The following is a 17,988-nucleotide window of genomic DNA, read 5'->3' on the forward strand; positions in this document are numbered from 1 at the left end:
CAAAGGGAGATCACATGACCCTCCCCCGGATGCTGCGACCGTCATAAATGTGAAAGATGATCATAAGTCACTTTTTTCAATGCTGTTGTAACTTTGAATGGTCACTAAATGAACTGTTGTTCATCCAACTGTTGTTGGATCTTGAGGTCTTCTCACTCCAAGCTTGCTCTCCAGCGGAAGATCCTACATCATTTCTGTGAGATGAAACTCACGAGAGATCGATGGATCGTTAAGGTGCTTCCAAGTAAAAGAGGCAGGATGCAGAGATGCAATCATTATGAAGCTTTATTCATCGTTAGATTATGTAGAAAGAGCTATATGGCATGGAGGCATCCATGCTTGTATGATAGAGAGAGAATGCATGCAAGAGAGAAAAAAAAGAACGAACAAAGAGCAGCCCCTGAGCAGAGGTATTTATGGGGGGTCTCAGCCCCTCCCTAACCATAAAACACTCTCGCCAATGGGGCTGCAGGGGCCGGGGACCCCTGACCCACCAGTGGGAGCAAAGAAGCCTCTTTGCTCCCATCTGATGACCTATTTGGGGAACTGCCATAGCTGGCACAAAAACATCTAACAATTCCCCTTCTTGCCAGCCAATGACAGGGACCAGTGAATGTGTGTGAGGGGGCGAGCAGGTGTCATAGACATGCATATACACATTCAGAAGACCAAACACAAACGCTTACACAGAAGGTTGTGCCGGTCAATGGGAACAGGTTTGGTGAATAGATCAGCTATCTGGTCAGTTGTGTTACAATGCTCAACACGTATAAAACCCTCTTTGGCAAGCTGCCTGACATTTTTATAGCGTATGTCTATGTGGTGGGATCTAGAGCCCACAGCATACGCCCCCGAGATTGCAATTGCGGCTGTGTTATCCTCTTGAATTTGGATGAGCAGAGGAGGAGATGCCCAGATGCTCGTTATCAGATCATTGAACCAAATCAAATCATTGGCCGTGTCTGACAGGCTGGCATATTCAGCCTCGGCCGTGGAGCAAGAAACAAATTTTTGCTGCCTAACATGCCAATGGACAGGGCAGCCATTTAGCAATATGAGGAAACCAGAGGTGCTCCGTCTACTTTTGGTGTCGCCAGCCCAGTCTGCGTCTGAGTAAGCGGAGAGCTGGGCCGTCTTCCCCTTCTCTGGTTCCAGCACAAGGAGAGCATCGGTCGTGCCCCTGAGGTACCTAAGTACCCTCTTAACAGCAGTCCAGTGGAATTCCTTTGGGTGTTCCACATGCCTGGACAATAGATTCACAGCTAAAGCTATGTCAGGCCTGCTCCAATTGCTGATATATAGCAAGGAGCCAATCACAGATCTGTAAAGCGTATTATCTGTGAACTCAGGACCGTCCTTGTGAGTGTGATTGTAGTAGTCACTTTGCATCGGGCTATGCGCTGGGTTAGATTCTGCCATTTTGCATTTGGCCAATAACTCCTCTATCTTTTCTTTCTGAGATAGAGCGAACCCCCCTTAGTGGCCAAGATGTGCACACCCAAGTACTTGTCAACCCGCCCCAAAGATTTCAGGGTAAACTTTTCTTCCAGGGCCTTGGCAAATTCATCACACCCTTCCTTGTCAGGCCCTACATATAGTAGGTCGTCCACATAAACTAACACCCGTTCTGTGGTACCCTTGGAGTTGCGTGTGAAAACACATTCATCTGCATGGGATGCAGTGAAACCAACTCGTTCTAAACTTTTTCTAAGGCAGTCATACCATAGTTTCCCCGACTGCTTGAGGCCATATAGCCCTTTGTGGAGCAACCATGTATTTCCCCCTTCTTGCTGGTAGCCAGGAGGGGCCCTCACGTAGATCTGCCGGTCCAAGTTGGCGTGGAGGTAAGCCGTCTGGATGTCGAATTGGAAGACTTCCTCCCCTAGAGCGGCTGCAGTCATGAGGGCGGTCTTGACGCTCTCTGCCCAGACAGTTGGAGAGTAGGTCTCCCCATAGTCCTCCATGTAGCGTTGGGTGAATCCCTGAGCTACCAAACGGGCCTTATACAGGTAGAGGCCATTGGCAAGTGGTTTTGCCTTGTAAACCCACCTTGTGCCAATGACTTTCCTCTCCCTTGGAGGTTGCTGGGGGGTGAAGACCTTGAGTTGTTTCAGGCTCTGCATTTCCTTCTCCATCGCAAGCTGCCATTTCTCCTGTTCTTCGATGGGCAGCTCCTGGATGTCAGAGAAGGATTTTGGGGTGTCACTGGGGAACTGGACGGCTCATCCTCCCCATCTGAACCAGGTGGGATGACATCTTCGTCTTGTTCCACACTTTCGTCGGTGGCAGGGTATGTGGACGTCTCAGGTGATGTCGTAGTCGGTGTGCCCTTGCTGGGACGGTTGATATATGGGCTCAGATCATTGGAGTGAATCTGGGCCCAATTGGAGTCCTCTTCGAAGGAGGCAGATTGGGAAGTCACAATCCTGCCCCCTTCTCCCAGGAAATGGTAGGCCTTGGAGCCAGGAGCGTAGCCCAAGAGCCTCAGTCTCTGGGAGACAGATCTCCCCTTCTTCCGCAGCTGCTTGGGGATGTGGACCCATGCGTAGGACCCAAACACACGTAAATGTCCCAGATTTGGTTTCCTACCGTGAACTAGGAAATATGGGGTCTGGTTCACAACACTGCTCCAGGTGCGGTTTAAGGTGTAATTGGCGTATTTCACCGCCTCTGCCCAGTATGATTCTGCGACCCCAGCGTCTACAATCAGACTACACATCATAGTTTGTAGGATTCCATTTCTTTTCTCTGCCACGCCATTTTGAGCTGGAGTGAAAGGCGCGGTAAGAAAATGGCGGATGCCCTTACGCCTTACCCAGTCCTGGAATTTTCGGGACATGAACTCAGCCCCGCGGTCGCTCTGCAGTTGTGCGATCCTGGTCTTATACTGGGTCTCTACAAAGTTGTCGAGTGATTTTATGGCGTCATAGGCTTCGGATTTTTCTTTGAGGATATACACGTGGCCGTACCGTGAAAAATCATCAACGGCAGTGAAAAAATAATGACTTTTCCCCAGGGATGGTGTGAAAGGCCCAACCAAATCAACATGTACTAGTTGGTACGGGTATTGGGCTTTACACAGTGAAACCTTAGGGATGGGTGCAGCCTTCCTCTTTGACCTCTTACAGATAGCACAGTCCAGGAACACCTCACAATCTTTGAGCTGGACTCCCTCAGCAAACTCTCCCATCTTTTTAACCACAGGGAAGCTCGTATGACCTAATCTTCGGTGTAAGAGATGGGCACACTTATCGTGGAGTGGCTTCCCCACTGACACCCTCTTGGCATTGGTTGCCTTGAGCAGTGCTTCAGGTGACAGCTGAGGTTCGGATTTCTTATCCACACCGCCTTTGGAAATCCCTGGGGCTGGCTGAGGCGGCTTTCTATCATTCCGTGCGCAGGCCCCTTCTGAAGTGGTTGGGTTCTCAGGGGAGAAGTATGGCAAACCATTTATGATGGCAATACTTCCAATGACCCTCTGGTTTCGGGTGACATGTCCTCCCCCTTTGCGAAATAAAACTTCCACCCCGTCATCGTCACATAATTTGATAATGCTTAATAGGTTGTTGGCAATGGAGGGAGCATGCAATACCCTTTCAACTTTTCCCAGCCCGGGTACAGAAACAGTGCCCTCCCCAACAACCAAAGCTTTATCTCCATTGGCCACCTTGACAGATGAGTTAATTTTCTTTAACCTTTTAAAACCTTGTTTCATGTTGGTAATATGAGATGAAGCTCCAGAGTCCAGTAACCATAAGTCAGTGGGGCTATCAGCCTTTGTGGTGGGGGTGAGAGTACAAGTAGACACAAAATTGCCTTTGGCAGTACTTTTGCCCCCGCCACGCCCTCTTCCTTGTCCCTTGCCCCTTCCTTGATTGGGGCCACGCTTGGGGCCTTGTTGATAATGGGGGCAGTCCTTCTTGAGGTGCCCCTCAGAGCCACAGATGAAACACTTGAGTAGAGCATTAACCTGCTCTGAGTTGCGGTGTCGTCTGCTGGCTGGCTGGGTGGTGACTCTGGTGTATTCTCCTGCATCTCTTCGTCTCCTATCTTCCTCAATGAGTCTGCCTTCGAGGTAGGACAGAATCATGGCTTCATTCCTGGCCCCCTCCAGTGAAATAATAAAATTGCTCCAATTTTTATCCAGGGAAGCCAGAACGACAGCGACCATGTTCTCCTCAGGTACACGGTAGTTTCTGGACATCAGTTCTGCCCTGAGCGAGTTTAATTTTCCGAGATGTTCTGCCATGCTGGCCCCAAACCTGAGTCTTGTGTTGTAAAACTCAGTTGTGAGTCTGGTGAGGGAACCAATGCTGTTGCTGTTGAATAAATTGTATAATAACCGCCAAACTGCGCCAGCTGTGAGCCCATCTGGAATGCTAGGGAACAAGTTGTCATCCAGTGAGCTCAACAGAGTGGTGTAAGCTTGTCTATGACGCCACTCTTCTCGGGATCCCCACGGGAGAGGTGGGGGATTCAGAACCATCTCAAGAGTCCCATCCTTTAATAGACATACCTGCACATTTCTATTCCAACTGTGGTAGTTCTCCCCCCCAAGTTTGAGTTTTTCAAAGTCATGTGGTAGGGGAGACGCAGGTACAAATGAATTCTTGTTTGTTCTATCTTGGGTTGCAAACATCTGAGAGCTTTCCATTGAGATGAAAGGTAAAGGGACCCCTCTAGTGGTCGTTGGTGGTATTTTTCTCTGATTTTCGGATGGTCCCGTCTGGGCATGCCCGGAAATCATGTGATCCGGGGGTGGGAGTTGCCCAAGATTGCCAGCCGGCATTTGGGTTTGAAATAAAAGCTCTGGAGATTCTTCCTGGAGCCCCCCCGGCACTGGATTGCAAGATGGGGCAGGGATGCCCCAGAGATGCTGTGGATTGCCTTGAGAAGCCCATCGCTGGTCCTGAAGACCTTGGGGATGGCTAAAGCTGATGCTGGAGGAGGGGGCCAACCCCCCCCGAAGGCCATCTGGTAAGGAGAGTGTCTGGGCGGCGGCGAAAGGAAAGTTGGGGGCCCCGGGGAGAGGGTCGGGGGCCTTGGAGGGTAACGAGGGAGGCTGGCTACCCCCGATGTTGGAGCTGCTGTCTTTTTGGCTTCCAGGGCCGCAACCAGGACCTGGATGGCTGCTTCAAGCCCTGCTGTATCAGCCTCGGCTGGACAGGCTTTACTGCCATCATAGGTCTTGAGGCTTTCTGGTGGGGAGGACCCAGGGGTTTGCATGTTGCTACGGCTGGATGCCACCGATTGCTGGGCCTCCAGGCTTAGTTGATGCCTATCTTTATTAGAACATGTGGGTGTTCTGGGGGCCGCCATCTTGTTTCTGGTATCGGGCCATGTGGTCTTCCTGGGGGCCGCCATCTTGCTTCCGGTTGCATCAGGAAGCTGTAGGTCACAGTTTGGCGGGAAATTTCGCGCCGAAAGCTCTGGGGTCCCGGGGTCACTCAGGGTGGAGGGCGCCATGTTGGGGGGCCTCGTGAGTGGAGGACTTACCCGGCGTCCAGAGTCCCTCTGCGCTGGTGTCCCTCGTGGAGAGGCTTGTGGTGTCTTTTGTACTGCAAGGAATTTTAGGAGCAGCTCCTTGCATTCCTGTGTAGTCATTTGGTCCACGCGGTGCCTGTGTTGGGCCCGGACCGCTTCTGCTGCATCTGGACAGTCTTGGGCGGACTGTACGCCTTCCATGCTTCCCTCTGTGGCGTGCAGTCGTAGGGAGGCTTGTAAAGGTGTTCCTGGCGTTGAGCTTGCGTCAGGGGCTGGAAGCAGAGCTGCTGATCTTGATTGAAGACTTCTGGTCACAATCGGAGATCTCCTGCCATCCGTTTCAGTTTCAAATCTAGGCATCTTACTGCTATCTGCAAGCTTGAAAGCGTTGCCTTAAGCCATCCTCTCTGCTAGCAATTTGTGAGATGAAACTCACGAGAGATCGATGGATCGTTAAGGTGCTTCCAAGTAAAAGAGGCAGGATGCAGAGATGCAATCATTATGAAGCTTTATTCATCGTTAGATTATATAGAAAGAGCTATATGGCATGGAGGCATCCATGCTTGTATGATAGAGAGAGAATGCATGCAAGAGAGAAAAAAAAGAACGAACAAAGAGCAGCCCCTGAGCAGAGGTATTTATGGGGGGTCTCAGCCCCTCCCTAACCATAAAACACTCTTGCCAATGGGGCTGCAGGGGCCGGGGACCCCTGACCCACCAGTGGGAGCAAAGAAGCCTCTTTGCTCCCATCTGATGACCTATTTGGGGAACTGCCATAGCTGGCACAAAAACATCTAACAATTTCGGGCAAGCGTCTGTCCAGTCTCTTCTTAAAAGCCTCCAGTGATGGAGCACCCACAACTTCTAGAGGCAACTTCTGTTCCACTGGTTGATTGTCCTCCCTGTCAGGAAGTTTCTCCTTAGTTCTAGGTTGCTTCTCTCCTTGATCAGTTTCCAACCGTTGTTTCTTGTCCTGCCTTCAGGGGCTTTGGAAAATAGGTTGACCCCACTCTTCTTTGTGACACCCTCTCAAATACTGGAATACAGCTATCTTCCATCATCGTCATCATGGTACTGAATATCCATCACCATTCTCTATATCCACCACATTTATAAACTACTTTTGCCTTGAAATTTCTCACCTCTCTCTTCTGGAGGATCTTATCAACTCCATCCAACCATAACTTTTTCATCCTTCCGTTCAACCCTTAATAAGGTAATTGTAGGTAATTGCTTTGCTTTTTGGTTGTCATTCCTTCTCTCTATATGACCAAATTACCTCAAATGTATTTCTTTCCTATTAAACCTACGTCTCGATAAAGTCCACTTTCAGGTAGGACCCTATTTTAGCCCACTTACTTCTTGAATATCCCCCTTCACCTCCTTTCATGGTTGTTTCTTCTGACATATCCAACTCTTATTTCAAGATAAGAAAATGAGCAGAAGCACAATCACTCTCTCTCTCTCTCTCTCTCACACACACACACACACACATTTAATTTGCTGCATTATTTAAAATTAGTAGTATTTGCACAATTTGAAATTATTCCATCTATTTCCCCATCTTCACCAAGGTACCTAACTTCATCTACTTGCTCTAGATTTTCAAAATTTATGTATACCATATTTTCTGGCGTATAAGACGACTTTTTAACCCATGAAAATGTTCTCAAAAGTCGGGGGTTGTCTTATACACCCAGTCGTCTTATATGCCGGAAAATATGGTAATTATGTATACAGTATTTCCTCTGTATAGAACTACCTTGGTCTTTGATTTATTCATTTTCAGATCAATTCTCTTCACAGCATCAGGGAATCTAAAATTCGCTGTAAATAATTTGGGTTCTCACCAAAAAGGCAGCATTCTCTGCATACTAGAGAAGCTGGAAATTTGCTGTACATCCCCAATAAACTTATATCCAGGATCACTGCAGGGACTCTCCATGCAATTGTCCATAAATACATTAAATAACTATGAAGATATCATACGTCCTTCTTACTTTGGTTTCTAAGGATTTCATTTATTCATGTACATTATTTATTTCCATCATGTATTACTCTTCCTGCATCCAGCAGTCAACTTCCAGCTCTGTATCTTTTGATTAGCATCAGAAGTTCCAAAAATATGTTGAAATTCACTGTTTACTGGTCACATGATTTTAACCTAATTTAGAGGGAGCAAATATGATCAGCTTTCTCTGTCAGCCCTTCTTCCTCTTTCTTGTACATGTGTGTGTGAGAAAGGTATAACAGCCAGCTTGTGCCTACATATGGTTCTCTCTCTCTCTCTCTCTCTCTCTCTCTCTCTCTCTCTCTCTCTCTCTCTCTCTCTCTTTGTGTGTGTGTGTCTTTAAGTCAGTGTTGACTCTTTGCAAAGGTCTATGACAAATCGCCATGGCCAGCTCGCCATGGGACAGAACAGAATAACAGGGTTGGAAAGAACCTTGGTGTCACTGCGTGTTTTTTTAGTTTTGCCAGCTTCGCTCATTCCTAAGTGTACATCTTTTTCTGCTCTGCAACTGTGTATTATCTTATCTTGTAACCATAGTGACTCCAGCTATGTCCAGCCAATGTTTTGGTTTTAAACTGTTTTGTGCACAGGCCTAAAAAGGTTCTTACAGTTTCTGGTTTTTTTTCTCCTTCTGCCTGATGAAAGAATGTGGTCAGTCTAGGTCTTTTGTTTTCTCATTAAAAGTTTTACTATAGAATATGCCTTGGATTTCTTTCTTTGATATTGACCATGCAAATGAACCACGGTCCATCCACCTCTGGTCGGACTGTTAATTGTTCCGCGACACTTGGAGGTCTTCTAGTCCAACTTGCTCAGGCAGGAAACCCTATACCATTTCTAACAAATGGGTGTCCAATCTCTTCTTAAAAACCTCCAGTGTTGGAGTATTCACAACTTCTGAAGGCAAGTTGTTCTGCCAATTAATTGTTCTGTCAGGACATTTTTTCTTAGCTGTAGGTTGCTTCTCTCCTTGGTTAGTTTCCATCCTTGTCCTGCCTTCAGGTGCTTTGGAGAATAAGCTAACCCCCTGTTCTTTCTGGTAGCTCCTCAGATATTGGAATATTGCCATCATGTCACCCCTAGTCCTTCATTAAACTACACATAACCAATCCCAGCAACCGTTCCTTATATGTTTTAGCCTCCAGTCCCCTAATCATCTTTGTTCTTCTTCTCTGTACTCTTTCTAGAGTCTCAACATCTTTTTTACACCTTGGTGACCAAAACTGGATGCAGTATTCCAAGTGTGGCATTGTAAAGTGGTAGTAACACTTCACCTGATCTTGATTCTATCCCTTTGTTAATGCAGTCCAGGACTGCGTTGGCTTTTTTGGCAGCTGCAGCACACTGCTGGCTCATATTGAAGTGATTGTCCACTAGGACTCTGAGATCCCTCTCACAGTTACTACTATTGAGCAAGGTACCACCTATACTAGGGGTAGGCAACATTGGCTCTTTTATGACTCATGGACTTCAACTCCCAGAATTCCTGAGCCAGCTGGAAGAGCCAAGGTTGCCTACCCCTGACCTATACTGTACCTGTGCATTTGGTTTTTCTTGCCTAAATGTAGGACAATTTGCCGTGGGGCAATTCAACATTGTATTAATTGCTTCATTCAGTTACTTTTATAACTGATGACCACATTTTCATCAAAATTATTGTAATTCTTGTATTTCTGAATTGACTTTATTTATTTTATTATTATTGGCCACGATTCCATTTAAATTAATTTAACTTTTTTATTTGTTAAATCGTCCTGCAGCGATTTGGCCATCGCGAGTTGTCCCATTCCACTTGGCAATTTCCTGGGCTAATCCCTGCAAATTTCTCAGCAGGATTTTTGGAAGTGGTTTTCCCTTGCCATCCCAGGGCTGAGAGACAGGGGCTGGCCCAAGGTCATCCAGCAGGCTTTGTACTAAAGCAGGACTAGAATTCACAGTCTCCCAGTTCCTAAGCTGGTACTTTAAATCACTCTGCCAAAGTGCCTCTCCTTGTGCTTATATACAAAGGAATTTTGAAAACCCCAGACAAAATCGCAAGTCCCAAAGTCAGGAGACCCCCTAGCCCTTAAGGCATGGCCTCGTAGTAATGTTTTACTAAGAAGTGAAACTTTTTCACCAGGGTGACTCACCTGAGGGCCCCCAGATTGCCATAGTACCGTTCATGATGATTAGCTGCACACCTGGAGGACCCCTTGCCTCTCCCCTCTTGTCCAATGCACACTTTGCACAGATTCCCACTGGCTCCTGGCATGCAGCCTTTCCAAAAAAAATTCTGGTATGCTTTGAGAAGGAAAAAGGGCAGCGGTTACTCAGTGGAATCAAGCAATGCTGGTGTTATGTACTGGGCTTTTGAGGATTACCACGTGGGTTGCTGGAGCAGCTAACAGCTCTCCAGCAACCCAGACTACAAGTCTCCTGTGCTACAATTGCTAAGCATATTGTGCTTTAGATTGTAAGCCGCCCTGAGTCTTTGGAGAAGGGTGGGATATAAATGGGATTAAAAAACAAAATTGGCTATCTCCAGGCAGCAATGGTTGATTCAAACCTATTGGCTGCCGCCTAGGGGCTAGACTATATATTGCGGCTAGTTGCAGCCATTTCCCCAGTACAGTTTCTGCACAAAATAAACTATGAGTTACGCGTCTTCATTCCTGCGCCAAAGAACCCGCTATTTAACAGCTGGTTTTTCATTTACTGCACACTGCACATAGACAACCCAGCCACCCAATGTGGGTAGCACTGCAAAATGAAAAAATGAACTTTGGTTTCTTAGAATATTAGTAGAGGGGGCTTTCTCCAGTGTTCTGGTTACAGTGCAAAATCAGGGAGGGGTGGGAGGCAGTGTACAGAACAGCATCATTGCTACAAGTTGGGTAAGTGCTCAATGCCCCTCGGTGTGCAGGCAGCATAACCTCTGCCGAGAAGCAGCTGGAGAACAAGAGTGAAGGAACAGATGCTGCCTCCTTGAGCTCCCATTGTGCCTATGGTGGTTTGTGAACCCTTCTACCCCCATCCTGACACCTTCAAAATAGTTTATTCCTACCCAGAACAAAGAGCAGCCCAGGTCTCTTCGTGAACCAAGCTCTTCACTAGGCAGACGGGAATGCTTACCAGAGGTGAGGTTGCAGCTGGAGCTGCCATTCTCTAGGGCCCCGATGGTGTACTGTGAAAGCAGCAGCCACCCTCCTGGGCTGTACACGTGGCTGTGGCAGGAGCGCTTTCCCCTCAGGGTGTATCGGTTTACTTGCTGGTTAGCCTTTCTCACCAGGGCGATGATGGAGAGTGGAGGATGACCTGCATGGCGAGAACACACCGTTACCATGAGGCAATAAAATAGAATAGAATGTAGAATAGAATAGAGCAGAGCAGAGCAGAGTAGAATAGAGTAGTGTAGAGTAGAGTAGAGTAGAGTAGAGTAGAAATAACAGAACAGAACAGAAGAGAAGAAAAATAACAAAACAGCACAGAACAGAACAGAATAACAAATTGGAAGGGACCTTGGAGGTCTTCAAGTCCAACCTCCTGCTCAAGCGGGGACTCTATACCATTTCAGACAAATGGTTGTCCAATCTCTTTTTGAAAAACTCCAGTGATGGAACACCCACAACTTCTGGAGACGAGCCATTCCACTGATTATTGTTCTAACCGTCAGGAAATTTCTCCTTAGTTCTGGGTCAGATGTCTTTTTCTTCAGTTTCATCTGTTACTTCTGGTGCTTTGGAGAATAGGTTGACCCCCCTCGTCTTTGTGGCAACCCCTTCAATGTAAGAAAATGCTATCATGTCACCTCTAATCCTTTCCTTTGTTGGGCTACTCATATCTAGTTCCCTTACCCATTCATCAAATGGTTTAGCCTCCAGCCCCCTAATCATCTTTGTTGCTCTTCTCTGCACTCTGTCAACATCTTTTTTATACTGTGACCACCAAAACTGGATGCAGGATTCCAAGTGTGGTCTGACCAACGCAGTATAAAGCAGTACTAACACTGGAGAACACGGAAACTTTGCCATGGCAAGAGAGAGCTTTATTCAACTCCCAAAATTCCCAGGCAAAGTGCTAGAAGCTGGAGGAAACTGGGTTGGCACAGTCCGTTTCTGGAGAGAGTGAAGGAGGGAGATACGAGAGATCTGTTACCAAAGCAAAGAGGGGTGAAACATATGAAGTCAACAGCAGACAGAAAAAAAATGAGAAAAGCTAAGACAGACCTACTCCCTAATTTACCCATCAGGCTCAAAGAACCAAGATTGACATGTGGCGTTACTTCTGACTAATTTAGTTTTATTATTGTTTGCCTATGGACAAGAATCGTGCCAAACTAAACCAATTACCGGTTGAATTGCTAGGAAGGATCGGTCCTTACTCTCTTCCTATCTACCAGACATTCCAAGCTTCGGGATCTCTTTGCCCCATATTCCATATTCCTGACCATATTCAATAGCAGAGTATTAAAGGAGGACAAGGTGTGGTACAACTACACTTGCAAGATTCTATTATTAGGGCCACTCTCAATAAAAATAGCCTTAATCTTCTTGAGGAGTTGGTTCTCTGTTTGGTCTGTCTGGTGTGGCTATTTTACACTCCCCCAGCACTTACCTGCTTTTACTGAAGAGACAGAGAGGTTATTCACCTATTACTTTAGAACAGCCGTAGTTTTGCAAGTCTAGAAAATGTTTTCAGTTGCCCAGGGCAGCTTTGCTCGTGGCAGAAGAGGACAGAGAAATTCTGCGTGGCCTGTCTCTCAAAAAGAACTGCACTACTTTTCCATATATCACACTTACTCTGTTTATTTTATGTCATTCAGGGAACATTAATTTTCAGCACAAATGAAAAAAGCATAAAGAAAACATACCTTTGGAATCAGTAACAAGCCGTTAAAAGCAATCCTTAAAAAAGTAGACTGGGAAGTCTTTTAAAACTCTACAGGGGGCAAATGGACCTCGATGCCACTATCTCAGGATGGAGAGTCTTTGTGGGAACAGAGATCCAGGAACTGGGTCTTACATACGAGTCTGCCCTCTCCTCCAAGGTGGCCTCATGTCAGGCTTTCACGGTGGCTTAAATAAACAACTATTAAGCAGAGAGCAGATTTTCTGCTGCTGGCCATTAAGTGTCATTTTCCTTAATTCTGAAATATGTTAATCAGCCGACAGCAAGAGAGCATTAGAGCAGGACAAGCCACGTGCCAAAGCGATGCTTGAGGAACAGGACAGCACCCACAGCACTTCCTCTGTTGGTGCTCACTCCCACTTACCCCCAACATGGGTCAACGTCTCCGGTTCCACCCTGGTGGGAGCACATCCTTCTCCTGTGCAGAAGAGACAGAAGGCTGAAGAGCTGCTCTCCAGGGCTCACCAGACAAAAGCAGTGGGCTAAAAAACTGACCACGCCACAAGTTTGCTCTCAGGCAGGAAATGGCCTTCTCCCTCACAATGACTGGACTGGGATCTTCTGGCCCAGGATTTGAGAAATCTGGCCTCTCTCTCCTTTAGAAGCACAAGGCAACCGAAGTAGCCTGTGACAGAACAGTGCTGCGTAGTTGCTTTGTATTACAGTTCACATCCTCTCTAGCCAGTCTTCCTTTGCCGGTTGTAAACATAAGGGCAACCCACCACCACTCCACTCTTTAAACTGTCATTGTCTTTCTAACTGATGCTTTGAAAGACTAGACATTTTGTATGTCATCCAGATTGTTGCTCCTCAAGAGCCATTTTGTTAGAAAACCAGCACCTCCCCAGATGCTCCAATGGGCTTTCCCCATCTCCTGGACCAGAACATTTCTAAGGGCGTGCCTGGTGTTCCATTTTTCTGTTTATGATTTTAATGAAAATCAGATCTTACCGTAACATTCTGCCGCAACAGGGGCGAGCGTGCAGGTCTCCGCAAGGTATGCATGGGTGGCATCCAGCGTGACAGCATCTGCCTCGTTTTTCTGTCAGGGGAAGAACCACTCGGTCGGCTGCGAGATGCCTGCTCTTTTCAGGGGAAAAACTGCTCTGGCCAGGTGTGATGGTCTGGCTGGGACCACAGCCTTTTCTGGCCAGATTTGAGTAAAAAAATAACGGATCTGAGAAAGTGAAATGGGAACCCAAAATTGCTTGCAGAATCTTAGAATGTCATGTCATTTCTTGGGCAGGATATGTATATATTTTAAGTCATGGTTTATTTAAGCATGATTTATTTAAATAAACCAGAATTGGCTGGGTTCACAAGCCATAATTGTTGGACTAATATTATGCTATGCCTCAAACAAATCACCCAACAGCTTAGCGCAGAGGGCCATGTTCAGTGGTGGGATTCAGCCGTTCACACCACTTTGGCAGAACCGTTAGCTAATTTTTTTGTTGCCCAGGCCTAGAGTGGACTTCCGGTAGTGGCATCCGCACAGAGAACCGGTTGTTCACACAGTTGAATCCCACCGCTGGCCATGTTCCCCAAGGACCCCTCTTTTTTCAGCTCACTGACCTCCCCAAATATGATCATTGAATAAATGTTTTCCGCCATGTTGATGGGGAAGGTTCAAGTCAATTATTGTGTGAGCCATAAAATAAGCGTCTCCAGTGAAAAGTGAAGAGGACGTCCAACTTCACTCTTCCCAACCCAGCTCTGCACTTATGGCTGGTGCAGTTCCACTCAGTGGGTCCCCTGCTGAGTTAGTGTCATGCCTGGGTCAAGGTTTCAGCTCCTTCCTGCTCCTCCAGTGTCTCTGCACAAGGGGCTGCCTGGCTGCTGAGAGCAGCTTTCTGCTTCTAAAATGCCCAGGACCGAAAGCTGCGTAGTAAGCTGAGCGGGTGCTTATCTTTCCTCCCATCGCTTAAAACCCACAATTCATTGCATGCCTGGATCAACTAATCCTAGCAGGATCCTGTGAGCCAGTCTCTCAGGCAGAGAGGTGGGCTCAGAGTTCCAATCCTACATATAGGCACCTACTTTGAGTCCAGAGGTATCCCTCACACACCCCCTCCATGCAATTTTGACAAAAGCCCTGCATGGCTCGGGACCGGGCTATTTCCCCAGTCATATCTGCCCAACCCTCTGGAGTGGGGAGGCGGGGAATGTGAGGGGTCCCCCCTGCCTTCCCCTTTGCATTTAGGAGGACCAAAAAGAAGGCCCTTCTCCACGGGGCTCCCTACCTGTTGAACATCATCCCTGCAGACAGGATTGGGCCCCGATTTGACACTCTTTTGCAAGGCCCTGAAGGCGGGCTACTGTCCGTGGGCCTGGAGACCCCAGGACGATACGGAGACCGTCTGATTATTGTCACCAGGGGAGCGGTGGGGTTATTGCTTTCTGTACCGGGGTTTTATTCTTTGTAAGCTGCCCAGAGTCACTGAGAGTGGGTTGGGCCGTCATATAAATTTCCTTAAATAAATATAAGGGGGGAAAGCCAAATTAGGCCATAGCTCTGTTGGGGAAAAGCTTGGCTCTCTCCCTCCCACCTCCATTTTAACCCATTTTCTTTCACAGTAAATAGGGTCTCTTGAAGAAGCCACTCGCCTTGATGAGCTCAATGCAGCTGATCATGGAGTCTGCCTGGACACAGACCAGCGGGTCAGACCTGGCATTCAGAGCCCACTCCTCACATTTACGGAGCTCCAGGTCACTGATGCAGCACCAGCGCACCAGGCTGTTGGACAGAGAGCTCCCTGGAGCAGCAGGAAAAGGGCAGTCAGAGGTGCGAGGAGAAGCTGCCTTGCCCAGTTGCTGGGTGCTGGAGAATGCCCGTTCCCTCACCTTCGTGTCCCAAGCTCTGCAGGAGGGTCACATAGTCGAGGCCAAGAACCTGGGTGATCTCGGTCTCTTCTGCCAGCAGCCGCAGGTGCTGAGTGGCATCGTGGAACAGCAGGTCCCTCCCTCTGAACGGTGCAGACGCAAAGAGCTCAAACCTGCCCTTTTCTTTTCCGCTCCTTCCAAACAGGTGCTGGGAACCAAAGCCAGGGATCACAAGTCATTGTTCCAGGCAGCAAGCGGACCCTGCCCAGGGCGGGGGGCAGGGATGCATCTGCCAAGAGCCACACCACCCACAAGCTCCCAGAACCGCCACACGGTGCAAATGGAGGCGCTTACCTGATCACCAAAACTAGCAGCAGGAAGATGAAAAGGGGGCTTAATTTAGCTGGAAAAGGTTTCTGGGGCAGAATCATCCTCAGATAGGACATGTGCCCAACCACCCTCCTGATGCCCTCCAAACTATGTTTTTCTTTCTGGCTACATTGCCACCTGGTTCTGGGCAACTGGGATTTCTGTGTGCTCCTCAGTACTACGTATTTCAAAAATCTTCTCCCAGGAGGTCGGTTCTGGGGATGCTCAGGAACGATGGAATGGTGATCTGCGTGTGGGCAGGCAAGAAAGACTTGAAAACATCCCCACAGCAACTGGAGCCTGCCACTGCCAGGCTACCAGTCACCAACATTTACACCTTCTCTTTTCCTGCCAGTAGGAGAGCACACAGCAAATTTTGTGTGACATTCTTGGGGCACTGCCTCAGAGCACCATCACAACACATCACTTGCATAAGATGCTCCAGAGATGTTTTACCTCATTTCCAGTTATAATAACAGGCTAGCTAAATTAGGCCAAGGCAAGTGTCCACATTTATGTCCTGTTTGCTAAAAATGGAAGGACACATGCCTTGTTTAGCTTAATTTATTTTAAGCCAACATTTCTGGCTAAGAATCTTCTAAAATCAAACTAAGTTGTAACATATTTCTCCTTCTACCCAGCTATGAGGTAGCGAGGAAGAATCCTTGTCTCCACAGGCTCTCTGCAGGCTCCTTTCTCCTCAGTTATTTATTATCTGTTAAATTTATTTGCTGTCTATCTCACTGTGGGGCTACTTTTGGCGACTTGCAACAGTAAAAATAAAGAAATGACAAGAAGTGTAAACTAAACAGTAGCAAAATATTGAAAGAGAAAAATAAACAATGAAATAAACAATGAAAATGCAGTAATGAGATTAAAAGATGGGGGGGGAAGCAGGGAATGTGGGGGAGAGTGGAGTTTGCAATCGATCTAACAGCCACCCCCCTGTTCTTAATTCTGAATCATGGCTTAACATCTTATATCAATTACAGCACGTTTTGCCTCTCTTGGAGCCTTGTTTTTTCCTCCTCAACAGTCACATCCTCTCAAATGCCTTTCGGCTGACGTGCACCTCCCAAAGGAAGCGGCCTTCCCCCAGGGGGCAGTGAGGCTGCTCGGAGACATCTGAGATTGCAAGAGGAGAAGCACCTACAAAGTTCACCAGGGGGTGTGACTGAGGAAGATTTCCTGTAAAACCTCGCAATGGGGAAAATGGTGTCAAAGAGTCACTTCCATCAGCTAAGCAACAGGAAATAAATTTGCATCAAACGCTTGGAGCTGTGGGGGGATGATGTAAACCAGTCTTTCAACTGGTTAGCAGCTTGAAGATACCTGGACTTCAATGTACAGAATTCCCAGCTGGTGTGTGAATGGACTTCAGGCACCAGCCCCAAATCAGCTCCCTACTTGAGAATCAGAATCTCCCCCTATTTGGCAGGAAATACCTGAATGACCTTGAGAGATTGCTTAACTATCTTCTGCAAGTTGCGGCGTGTGACAATAGCGTGGCCTGGTCCGTTGCCGAGGTTGCAGGTCGAGTAGGCCGTCAAAGGCGCAGCGGATCCATCAGGACAGAGCAGCTCGTACTCTTCCCGTTCCAACTCTTTGGGAGAGGAAAAAGAGAGCTTCACAAGCTGAGCCCACAGAGCAGAAGACCCCCCCCTGCCCATCTCCACCTCGCCACAGGACGGAAGGACCACAGCTTACTCAGCTATGAAGAGGGCCCCAACCCTCCCACCATGCCATAAGGACCTAAAGACTTGCAGTCGTCTGGGGGCCCCAGTGGGGGATCAGCGCAATGGAGGCGGTTGATTGAGTAACAACAGACTACAAAAGTCAGGCCATGTCCTGGGCCAAACGTTTACCTGTAGCACTCATGACTGTGAGGTGATCCACAAACGCCACGTCCGCCAGCCCCAACGTCAGGCACCTGCACAGGGGAGAGGGAGGTCAGCTGATGAGCTCCTCTGCCTCGCTCCTAATTCCATGAGAGGAACACGAGACCACCTGAAGGCCCCCTCGGAGCCATAGAAGGGTTCGCGACGGCTGGCCTCGCAGAAGTGGTTCTTGTCCCAGATGTACGACTTCGGCCCTTGGCAGAGAGTGCAGAGCTTAGGATAGGTAGCTCCGATGCCAGGGATGCAGCTGGCATTGAAGTAACCACTGATGGCTGGCAACAGAAGAAGAGCAGAATGAAAAGCAGATACGCATGATGGGCATGTCTAGTACAGGGAGTGTATGTTTGCACGGAGGGCAGCCTGAACTAACGGGATTTGTGGACTTATTTCAACAAAATGTACCTGAGGCTGCATCTTAAGGACCAGTCTACATAAACAATTTATCCAGAGTTGTCTGACTTACTCATGAGGCACACAACGCACTGGGGTACAATCCATCTTCCTGATACTATGTTC

The 17,988-nt window shown here is 47.8% G+C and overlaps 1 protein-coding gene across 1 annotated transcript in view; it reads right to left on the minus strand.

Annotated features, from left to right (window-relative positions):
* The window catches only part of LOC308674302 (lactotransferrin-like), a gene marked incomplete at its 5' end in the record, with an annotated part of 29,782 nt that overhangs the window by 5,236 nt on the left and 6,558 nt on the right, over positions 1–17,988 (minus strand). The window contains 10 exon segments of the mRNA XM_081338660.1: positions 9,625–9,775; positions 10,607–10,789; positions 12,747–12,800; positions 13,334–13,424; positions 14,990–15,138; positions 15,227–15,413; positions 17,020–17,191; positions 17,193–17,244; positions 17,440–17,504; positions 17,582–17,744. Of these exon segments, the coding sequence (XP_081194786.1) occupies positions 9,625–9,775; positions 10,607–10,789; positions 12,747–12,800; positions 13,334–13,424; positions 14,990–15,138; positions 15,227–15,413; positions 17,020–17,191; positions 17,193–17,244; positions 17,440–17,504; positions 17,582–17,744 (1,267 nt within the window).

The sequence above is a fragment of the Vipera berus genome (genome assembly GCF_964194415.1).
Source record: "Vipera berus genome assembly, chromosome: 14".
Lineage (NCBI taxonomy): Eukaryota > Metazoa > Chordata > Lepidosauria > Squamata > Viperidae > Vipera > Vipera berus.